We start from the raw sequence: 12329 nt of genomic DNA, 5'->3' as shown, positions 1-12329 counted from the left end.
CAGTAGTTTAACATAGTGTTTAATATCATCAGTAAGTGAAGTGCACTGCACAAGAAGTAAATTATGGTTATGTGCTGCAAGTTATGCGTGGAGAGAAAGACATGGAGCCTTCATGCCAGCATCAGGTCAAGTGCATTCTACAAACATACCAAAGGGATTCCAACAAAATGTTAACAGGCGGCAGAGTGTGTCTTGTTATTAATTACACAAAGCATGCCAGCATAGTACTGTGATTGATTACTGACTGTAACTCAATACTTTTTTATATTTTTTAAGATGCAATCATTTACTAATAGTTTTCAGAATTTGCATAATTTGCACAGGGGTCCAGAATACCTGAAAAAATCATCTACCTGAATAGACAATGCCATTGAAAATTCAGCTAAAGATCCCTGGAGACTTTGCCCTCATGCAAGGGACAGTGCCCCTACACTCATTTTATTTTTGCAGCATAAAACTCTCCCTTTGCACTAGCTCTTCAACACAGGTTAAATTTCAGTAAAGCCTCCATTTTTTGTTGTGTGTCTGTGTGTCCGCCATACGACAGTTGGAAACAGGGTTACGACTCTTGAACAAGAAATTGAATCTGTTAACTATAGCCAACACGTTAACTGTAAGCTGAATACATAGAACAATTTAATATGTGCATTTGAACTTCCATCAGTATATGTGCATCTTATTACAGTGCTGCAATATTCGATCATTGTCTGGACTATACAGAGAAGTGTAGCCAAGCGAACGAACTGTCAGAAATATAAGAAATAGTGGTGTAAAGAACTAAGATGCACCTATCAAGGTCACATCAACATTTTAACCAAAGGAAGTGGAAACTAAACTCATAGGAAAAATGTTGCAAAGTTCTACATAATGGACTTGCACTCTTCAGCATTTTTTTAAAAGACACTCCAATTTTCAGCTCAATAAAACACTAGGAGAAATAATTTCTGAAATATATGAATATAAACACATTTTAATTTTTATAAATAAAATTTAACTTCAAGTGATCTGCTAAATGTGGCCTTCTAATGGTACAAGTGAACACATGACTATACTCTTTAGAATTTTAACATGAAGGGTAGGAAACTACATCTTAGTAAAAATCTTCATCAACAGGTTACTTTTTAGTGCAATAAACTAATATGGGGTACGTATTTAAGCATGGAATAGTACACTGTAATTTTATGCATGTACAAGAACATCCTGCCTTTGGTGCTCTAATATGCACTTGGCTTGTATTATTACTCACTCATGGCGGCCCACATCTGCTAAAAAAGGAAGTGATGATCTAGTTCTCAAACATTCCACTTCTCAATAGTGAAACATTAATAGACTACTTACTTTTTAATCCTTTCACCAAAACTTGCTATTTCATCCAGAATATTTTGAACTGCTATAACTGTATCTTGAACCATCTGGATCTTTCCTCTCAACCCCCTTTTTTCAGAATCCTAAAACAAAACAAGTACAGTTCACATGTCATGAATCACATGGTAACATATGTCAATATACCACAGTTTTTCATTCATGCTTTTGAGGAAGAACTGCTACTCAGACCTAAGACTCCTCAGATTAAATAGGAAGCTGAAATTTTTATTCAAATCACGGTTAGAAAACCTGCACCATTAAATTGTGAAAAACGATTGTTAACTGTTATATTAAAATAAAATGATAAATGTCACATGGCAGATATTTGGCATTAGCAACACAGAAATGCACACACCACAAGCAGCAACAATACCCCACTGTAACTCGGAAATTAAAAGAGAGAGAGAGAGAGAGAGAGAGAGACAGCAAACCTGCGTGCTCATTCAATGTATATAGTTTAAGTATGAACATTAAAATGTGTCATTGACACCGTTGTAGCAGATACAACTCTATGACTTCTTGACATCAATACATGTTGGTAGCCTGAATTTATGTAACCCAGAAACTTTAAAGAATGTTGATTGGGGGGGGGGGGGTTAGAACATACAAAATGGAGCAAGATTTTTAATTAGTGATATCTGTTGAGGAAAAATACTTACACAATAGGAAACTGTTCTGAAATGTCTTTAGTAAACCACAACAGTAACATTTAATAATATATTTTCAGAAATATGATTTCAAAACATTCTATATGCTTTAATATATTTGAAGCATGTATTTAATTTTTAGCCTTACAAAATAGATTAGTATAATGAGTTTCAGAGATAGAAAATTATAATGCATGCTGTTTTTCTTCTATATTCATAACTAGTTTGGTGCATTCAATGAAGGAATGGCTTTAGACACAATACAGATAAAAAACAGACAAAGAATAGACGCAGACTGCAGTGTCAAACAGCAAATGTATTATAATGTATGGAGGGGGGGGGTTCACTACAAAGTACATTAAGCATAGTTGCAAAGTGGAGACCAGTGTTTGATCCCCAGCTTCTCCTGTTTTTTTTTTTTTTCCTTTTACTGTGTGGCACTGAATAAACCACTTAACTTTATCATGCTGTTCGGTCATAACCCACAAAAGACATCTGTGGATTCAGCATCCCAATCTGCTAAGCAAAATTTGAAAGCACGCAGACTACACTAAGTAGCAAGATGGCAGTAACAGAAATCATGCTAATGCATAAAGTCCAGTAAGATGGATGCAACATGATGTCCCGGCTAAATGCAGTTTGCCTATGAAATTTATAAAACTTCTTATTAAACCAGCATATTCAAGGTTATTTTGACTGCAAAAAGATACATGGGAAGTCACCAACATAAAAATCTGGACCACATATCAGTAAGATGAAAAGGAATACGTAATGGCTGGAGCACAAAACCTAGTAAGAAACGTAAGTGATATCTTGGAATTAATCAGATTATTCCAGAGTTTAAGCAGGCTATTGGTGCAATGACAAAGAAATGACAGCATTATACCTCTCAACTGTCCAGATTTTCACAAAATGTCCAGATTTTTGACTCATATTTTTGTCTATTACCCATAAAATTTGTGATTTTCTGGCAAATCACTGGTATGAGCTTAGGAATTAAGTCATTGAAACTCAAATGTATGTCATTATTTAGACTTCAAATACTTCAGAAAATGTATGTTAAACCCTGTTACTCTAGCAACTTTCTAAGTTTATAAGAGCAATATGTAAAATGTCCCTATTTTGGGGGCTTTTGCCTCCCATTTTATCAGGCTTTGTCCAGATTCTTGTACTAAGAGGTTGAGAGGTATGGACAGTATGCAAGCAAATCTATCAAGCAACCAGCTATGAGCTTTACAGTGTGGCAAAGATAACAAATAAATGTTTTGAGATGAATAGTGGTGAAGGCAGGAGAGGGAGTTTTTTTTTTCCTTTTATAAATAAATATATATTATTAAGTCTAGGGTGTCAGTTAGGAAGTACCTGTGCTTAGCAGCAGGAACAAGGCAAACAATTGTCCATCATTCTTTTGCTATGCCTGGATATGGTCAACAAGGCACTGACTTCATCCAAAAGATAAACTCCTGTTTCAAGTATTGCTGAGTCATGAATCTGGTTAGGCTTGTTTTTGCTATGCTATAAAGTTCCTTTTCCATTTATTTTTCATCTGACTTTAAAATAACTGGAAGAGAGCACAGCAGCAATATATAGCAAACTGATTATGCTAATCATTATTATTAATTAATTATTTAAAATTTCCAGAGAGATCCAACTCCAGTGACCTCTCTTTGTGCTAACATCTTTCCATATGAAAAACTGTGAAGAAACAATACTGCACTGGAAATTAGATAGTGAATCTTACTAGAGGCATTCTGGACAAAGTTATTAAAAAAGTAGAAAAAAAATAAAAAAAAAAAGAATATTCACATTCTGTGTCATAACATACACAGTATCTGTCTCCCATCTGCAATGTGACTGCTGTAAAAGGTCACAGCCATTTATAACATAATTCATTCAACTAATGAAAAAGGCTTCATTGTATTTCACTAACTCAAAACAGAGTTAGTATGTTGCTTAAAAAAGGAGGAAGAACCTGACCCTTAAGCACACATCTGAAACACAGTGGTCTCATAACCTAGCAAGGAAACACATCTTGATCTCATTTCCTTCATTTGAAATTGTCTGTGCAGGTTTTTTTTCCTGCAAGTCTCTCCTAAAAAGAAAAGCAAAGAAACTATTTCTGCTTATACCACTAATTTTGATTTTCTTGAATATCTTTACCATCTACTGTGACTTAATGGACTACAGAGAAGACAGTATGGGTCAGAAGAACAGAGTATCTGCCAGGAGTACATTCGCAACTATTAGCTGGCAACTCAACACCGTAAAACTCCACTGCCAATCATGACAGGATAGGTGATCTGCTGTGGAGACCCCTAACTGGGAAAAGCCGAAAGAAGTGGCAAGTAGCTTCATTACACAACGGCAGGTGTGGCAAAGCTATTGCCTATTACTATTCTCAGAGCTGCTAGCCAGGAAAGTGAAAAAAGGAAAGGAAAGGACGTTTTTGTTTTTTTTTTCAAAAAAGAAAGAGTTAAAAAAGGGCCTGGAATTAAATGCTGCACCCTAAAAACCCAACACACTAATTTACCACTTGCTAAGCTAATCAACTTAAGACTCACTTTAGAGTCAACAGCTTGATAATAACATGTTACCATCAAAGTGGATTACGCTATTACCACTTTATTAAAACTGAATCATACTGCGGTGGTGGTGCTGCGATAGCATTGTCGCCTCACAGTTAGACGTTGCCCGTTCTATTCTCAGTTAGAGCGTCTTCTGTGTGGCGACATGCGTGAATGGGCATTCCTTCATTGAAGGTTGTGCGTTAGGCCCGGCAAGCCAGCACATAAAACTCTACTGCCAATAATTAGCGGACCGGAGTTCTGCTGTGGTGACCCCTAACCGGAAAAAGCCGGAAGACACAAACAAACTTAAAACTGAATCATAAAAACAACTCACTATGGTAAACTAACTAGTGTGGTGGTCACTGAACTAACCATACTATATGTCTCAGTTTGCTATGATCATTTATGAGATAACCTTTTGCAGCTTTGGTTCATCTGTACTACAGTGGACTATTAGCTATTTACAAAATAGAACATTTCACATACCTGATCCCAACCTATGACTAGCAATACAGAGGTCACACAAGGTTTGGTGTTTGGAACCCTTCTATTTACATTTTTATTAACTCTTGATTTCTGCACAACTCAACTACAAAAAAATACTATATGCAGTTGACCTGGTCATCTGGGCCCCCAGTCATTCAGTCCTCCAAACATCTAAGAAGGCAAAACATAGCCCAGTTTTGACACAAGCTTCCTAAACTGAGCCTACACGTCAAGTTCAATAAGACCAAATCTATCTATTCTGTTCGGGACACAAAAAGGACTCACCATGAATAAAGCAAGTTTCTACATACAATGATGTGATAATAATCCCACTAAATTTGTGCTAGTATTTAAGTACCTTGGAATATGGTTAGCCCCTGCATTGACTTTCCCCATGTGTATAGCTAAGAATGTTAATCGAACACAAACCCTACTATTCATACTCTACAGTGTCGTCAACTACTTAATTAAACAGGATAAACAACTGAAAAGTGCACCATTATGCCTACACCAGAAGAGGCCTGCTGTTTCTTTTTCTTTAACCAGTAAAAAAAATCTAAACAAACTTCAAACACCATAAGTTCCCTAATGTACTTGGTGCAAACTCCAAACAGATTAACCTACTACATTGGCCAGCTCCACTGACAGAGGAATAAAACTGTGACTACAACCCACGTGCCATGAGGTTTGTTAGCAGCCCAGGTAAGGAAACAGCTGATATGAGATGGGGTTGGGAGCATTGGCAAGGCTATGTCTGCTTCATTTTCTTGAGGGAAGGCGTAGGGAGCACATATTCAGGCACATCATCCATGCTGAAATGAAATACGTTGCAACAGCTCTTTGGCACACCCAACCCTACAGGCACGTGGAGAGGAACATAGCTCCAAAACGACAAACCTCAGTACCCAGAGTGGATGATGAAAAAACTCTTCTGTCTCACTTGACTCTCTTTGCAGAGGAATGAAAAAGCCAAAAGGCTTTTACCCCAGAAGAATGAGTGGGTCTATGGGGTAAGCTAGTGAAAGGCTCAATTGTTAGTGGTGGTCAGACAAAAAAAAATAATGTAAAAAAATTAAGCTTCTAAATCTGAATCACTGCAGTTTCTTGTGCACAAGTCTAAAACTAATGTCTTACATTAGAACATTGTGGTCTAACATGCCATTAACGCCCCAACTGAACAGTTCAGACACTTCCACGGCTGTATTAGTCTGCAGAATGCTAGTTTTCACCTTTTGCAGCTGCCTAATTAAAAGCCATCTTCACCAACAGTACTGTGATTTTTGTTTATGTAGTAGCTCTTTGAAAGGCATATGCCTACACAATAAAAGCTATTAAAGTTAGCTATCCTCAGAAAGTAACTTAAAGGATTAAAGACTGTTGGATTTGGTGTCCAGTAATATTCTGAGCCATATGGTAGAATTACAAGATAATTACAAGATAATTTCACTGACTTTGCAGAAACAATCATAGTCTGACTACATGCAAAATTAATCATCCATCATTTTCTTACTGAAAGTTGTGGTGGAAATAAAACACACTGTCACCCAAAAATTCAATAATCAGCAATTATGGATTTGAAAATGGTAATGGCAGATTTAGCTACCAAAGTGAAGTCCATAGAAAGGAGTGTGCAAACTGTAGATGGCAAACTAACAGAAAATTAGAATGGCTTCACGCAAAAATAAACAGCCACGCTAAAGAAAAAAAATCTAACAAAAAACATTCTGTCGCAACTGGATGAGTTGGAAAAAATTAGTCTTGAAAAAATAATCTCTGTATAATCAAATTTTAAGAAGGAAATGAGAGCTATGTTGTGGATGTGTTTATCCAGCTACTTCTGATTTACTATTGAGCCATTCAATTCCCAGCACACCAGGGATCAAGTGTGCATAATGCTCTTGGGTGCCCAAGCATCCAAACAGTCACATCCTCACATCCCACCAAAAAGAAAAATCACTGGAATTTCTCTAATATAGAGATAAATTGCTGAGAAGTATGGCTCAAAGGCAGGCTGGCATGTAATGGCAGACATTTTCAATAGGTACCACTTGACAGCTTTAAGTCAGAAATGGAAAGAATGCTGCCTCCCTCCTTAAATGATTAAAATATAAGTGAGTGAATTTTTCTCTTTGCTTTGCTGCCTACAAAGTTCTCACTGAAGAAACTACATCAAGACATTCAGGAAGCAGTGGAACTTAACTTTCTCAAGTCAAAACTTCTGTACTAAATATTCAATAGTTACTGCCTGCCTCTAATTTGAAAGGGGTAAAACATTGTTTCAGACAAGTAGGGTGAGGATAGAGGAATGTAAAATGGAAATTAGATAAATTGAAAGAGAATCATCTGAGTTTAACCAGTCTGGATGCAGGCTGGGTCCCTGGACTTTATCAAACATGCTATGCAGGCATCTTACTCATTGCCTTCCTACCCTTTCCTGTTGGAAAATATAATTGGCACTGCTGTGAGTAAAGCAAGTTTAATACATTAAGAATTTGATGTTATGCAAACAGGGGCCCTTTGGATAAAGGATGGATGCGGGTGGGGGAATTAGCATTTTTAAGTAATTTGATAAGGCAGAAAAGTGGTCTTTTTTGTGTGTTTAAATGATTAAAACTAAAAAAATTGAGTCTCGCTAACTGTTATGCTGCACGTGGATATATTTCATTAATAAGGATTTTTTTCTAGCTCAATTTTATTTATTTTGTTTGTTAACCTGGATATGATGACAGAGCTAAAAATGCCACCTTTTCAGCAGTGTGAGAAAAGCTCTAGTACCAAATAATTCACAATTAGAAAATCTCTAGCCAGTATGTCATATAATCATACAACAATTAGAAGGGATACAGTCAATGTAAAGCCCACAAAAACACTATGTATTTAAGACAGAAAAAAATGAAACACTATAGATATAATAAATGTAAATAGTTCAAAAAGATTTATGCAGATATTTACATGGTATCCAGTTTGCTCTTAGTCATTTTGAAAAAACAAAGACTATAGGAAAAAAGAAGCTTGCCCCCCCTGCAAACCTTATGTACTGGTCTGTCTCACTCATACCCCCGTTACGTTAAATATACCAACTCCAAGATCGCACAACAGTAGGGGAAAAAGAGAGACTTCCTTTCCCTACTGTTTGATGATCCCACACAATGTAAACCAGACAGTAAATAGACCTCAAAATGGGAATGAGCTCAAAGAGCATCAAATTCCCATCTTCCCGTCTTTACAAAGCAAACATGTGACAAAAGCAACTGCATCTATATGTGTGTGTACATATATATATATATATATATATACACACACACACACACACACACACACACACACACACACACACACCGTACTACAAAATACAAATGAATATTAGATGTTTAGAAAAACTGCACATGTACAAATTGCTTTAATAATATGAGGAAAGCTTAAAGATTTAGTAATGTTTTATTGTACTGTAGCACATACAGACAGCGTTTCAGACAAAGTGTTTGTTAAGGTAGCAAAAGTATTTCACTTCCTCTTGTTAAAATGTTGTCAAGTGGATATCGTGTTATCCTTTCTGCTTCTGGGCTGATGGCACTTCACAGTAGGTGCATGGGTAGCTAAACTATGTGCACCTGTTATGCAGAAGCATGTACAGCACAGCAGTGTGGGTAGACTGTGATCTATATTAACATCTTTTATATTTTTTTAATCAAAAGGAGGCAGCTGATCACTTGTGTGAGCACTGATCACTTGCTGACAGCCTGCAGATTAAGATCATGGAGAGAGTTTACAGGAAAGCCCTATTTCTGTTTGCTTGTGTCCTGAAGTGAATTGCTCACAAGTTTACTATTTCAAAGGTTTTCTATAGGGGATGTTTTATAAAATGTTTACCAAAAATCACAGATTTGGAGTTAATCCTAAGGGGAAGTTACTGTGGGCAGTTGTTAAAAAGAACCCCCCCCTTTTTTTTTCCTCATGACAGTCACGGTGGTGGCAGACTACATTACTAGCAACAGCAGTGAAGGACAGTCACTTTATGCAGTTTACACTATAAAATCAGAAAGGGTACAGCAGTGATAGAGATAATGATGATCTGTAGGGGGGTAGTTGTTTTCTCTTCTTTTATTTCCTCCTTTCTCTTATGCACACTGAAGTATCTTGCATGTCAACATTGTCTTGCCATAAATCCTAGGAGGCTGATAATCTGTATATAGTTTGAAAGCTTGCTCGTTGTTGGAGTGGATGGGTTGTTCATTTTGTTAGGCATGAGCTTACTTTGTATAATGCTTAAGCTTTTTAGGGCATATCTAGGTCAAACACTTTTTTTTAGCTTTTGGACTCTTAGTGGAACTTGCAGTCTGGCAAAGCATGCCAAGTTACTGCATGGTGTCAAGAACAAAAGTTAAGGTACTTTCTGAAACAAACACACCTCCATGACGTTCGGCATGTAAAGATGTCTATATACATGGATAACAGTTACTCATCCTTTTCAAATGAAAGAAAAAAAGGGGAGTAGCTGTCGTAGGAAAGTCTACCTGTGGGGGGGGGGGGGTCACTGCTTTAAATGATTCATTTTCTGACTCTAAATGCCTATTATCAGGAGTCAATATAATTTTGGCAAATTTCCCTTAACCATGTTATTAAATATTTTACAGGTTTTCCAGTTCAGTGGTTAAAAGCTCTAGTGGATTTGGTAACAAGTTCATAGACTTGGTGAACAAGCACATAGTCTTCTAACCAGAGAGCTTAATGTCCTCATTCTACTATTGAATGCAGGTACTCATATCTCTAGTTTCTTCTTGAATATATGAGTTTATGGGCCAAGTTAAATTGAGAAGAGGAGTTTATTCCATAAGTGTGGGCACTTTTGAGATAAATTGCCACATTTGATGGTAATACTTATTTTAATTTTAACTGAGGATGTCTTCTTGCATTCAGATCAGTGGGAGTGATATTCTAAGCAAATGATTTCAAACAGTAAGGAGACATTTAATGCTATATTTGTCAGATGCAGGTCTCCCCTAAGACTGCAATGTCATATGGAAAACAATAGGAAAATAGAGAGACTTGCTCTCTTTGCGAAAAGACTTAATATACTCTAGAGTTGTACCAGCTGACATGTAAGCAAGTTACAGAACCAGTTACAGTACTCTATAACAAGTCTGATAAGAGTTGTGTACAGGGGATCAGTTACCTCTCTGAAAAAGATCTCAACCCCAAAGAGGATCAGATAGCCTCTGTATGCTCTGATGATGGTAATAGGTATGCAGGTGTCAAATGAAAAGCCATCATCTATAAGAACTCCAAAGTATTTTATCACTTCATTAACGTTTAGCTGCTGCTCATCAATATTGTACAATGCTGCTTGTTGGCAGGAAGGGTCACCAAATGCCAGAATGCTGCATTTTTTCACAAAGAATACAAAGTAATTTCTAGTAGACAATTTAAATGGAAAGATGGTATGGGTAACTGACTTTAAGATGGTGTCCCAAACAATAGATGAAAATAAATCAATGTCAAAATGGTTGATCCTATTGTCCAGAGAATTAATGTCATGGGAAGAATGGGAGTGGTCAAAGAGAGCTTTCCAGACACAGCGATAGTTATGATTGTAACCACATTTGATCTTGGATTGGTCAAGTATACATGGATACAGGCTTGTGTTCCTATCCAAGGGTAAATGTCAAGTTACTCTCTGGTCATGGCGAGCTGGGGTGGTCATAGTTTTGTTGGTGGCATTGGATTAGGAGTACAGGCTTTGCCCACCCCCCCTCAACTGCCCTATGGATTGGACTGCATAACAAATGCAGTCAGTTTTTTTTTCCTTTTAATTTTTTAATAGCATGAGCAACTACGCATGTGACACCTGCAATTAGTTGACCTTGTTTACATTGTCTGAATGTGAGAGTGTAAGGCTATACTTCTGGAAGAAGGAACAAATGGGACACTTATTAGAAGGTGATCTATGATATTATGGCACAACTCCCTACACCAGATGTGAGAAGTGGTCCCAATGTTAAACCCCTTATGTTTTCTTTAAAGCAGCATGCCCAGCAACTCCTGGAAATCAATAGTAGGCTGGCTGCTCAGAAACTGCATGAGATATTATATGCTGCCATACCACAGTGGCTAAATTATTGATGAGGTGGGAAAAGTGCAGTAGGCTTCTACTGGAAGTTGAGTGTTTGAAGAAAATCCATAGAGATTATTTCTCCAATAACTCAATTATTTCAAAACCTGTGCAATGTTAGCCAGGTTACTGCCCATTAAAACATGCCACAATGAAGGCCAGTGTAGTCGGTGGCTTGCCTGCCTCAACTATCCTAATGAAAACAAAAGGTGCTGTTGTATCCAAGTGGCACACATGGGAAATAAATGTGTTTTTAAGCCTTAAAGCTTGGATGCTGTTGCCCCAGAGATTTCTAAGTTGCTCCCTTCTTCAGCATTGCCAAGTTTTCCATTTTATGCTGCTGAAGCCAGAAAGGAATACCTCAAATTCATCTCTTTCGCCCATTTTTATATTAACTACAGACTACAAATTATGTCATTATAAATCTTTGGTGACAGAGTTGCTTAATCCAGATAAATTTGGCTTTACTTCAAACAGGCAGCCTACAGACTGTGTCTGAAAAGTGTACAGTATACAGAAGCAACCAAACAGAGGTGAATCCCACTATTAGTCTGTTAAGTTGATGCAGAAAAGACCCATTTGGCAGGATATCATAGCTCTACCTCTTTAGCCTTCTAGAGGAGTTGGGGTTTCCATTCTGACACAGGGGCTAAATACTATACATAATAAATTTTGTTGGGTTACAATTAGTCAGATGAGTATATGAGACAATTCCTTTAACCTGTGGAATTTAACATGGGTCCTTATCATCCCCACACAATTTTTAATTCTGGCCAAAGTGGTACTGGCGAATTGAAAACATTAAATGTTATTCAAATGGAAGCAACCTAGAGTCCTAGTTAAACTTTCTGCAATACATGTTTGCAGATATCATGGTTCCTTAACCCCATCCTACAGTTGGCAGACTTGGAGAGATAAGGAGGCTGCTACAAGGTTTGGGAAATTTGAGGATTCTAAAATGCACATGACTAAGATAGGGGTAATTTACTGTAGGTGCCTCACGCAGCCTAAATATCAATGTAGTCACAGGTATTAGATATTTAGGAGTGGTCTTATGTTCAAATATAGTCCAAAGTAGGTAACAGCTGTCACAGTGATTTGGGATAGTTGACAGTGCACCATCCTGGCAACTGAATAAAGAAAAGACAGGTGATA

At 37.1% G+C, this 12329-nt stretch overlaps 1 protein-coding gene across 1 annotated transcript in view; it reads right to left on the bottom strand.

The window, feature by feature from the left end:
* The window catches only part of MCTP2 (multiple C2 and transmembrane domain containing 2), a 2216888-nt gene that overhangs the window by 192606 nt on the left and 2011953 nt on the right, over positions 1–12329 (bottom strand). Inside the window, exon 19 of the mRNA XM_044081878.1 lies at positions 1339–1448. Coding sequence (XP_043937813.1) covers positions 1339–1448 — 110 coding nt within the window. The remainder of the gene's footprint in view (positions 1–1338; positions 1449–12329) is intronic.

The sequence above is a fragment of the Protopterus annectens genome, chromosome 8.part1 (assembly GCF_019279795.1).
Source record: "Protopterus annectens isolate FY-2018-M chromosome 8.part1, PAN1.0, whole genome shotgun sequence".
NCBI classification, from domain to species: Eukaryota; Metazoa; Chordata; order Ceratodontiformes; family Protopteridae; genus Protopterus; species Protopterus annectens.
The sequence above is the reverse complement of the archived record's forward strand: the minus strand, read 5'-3'. Positions and strand labels throughout refer to the sequence as shown.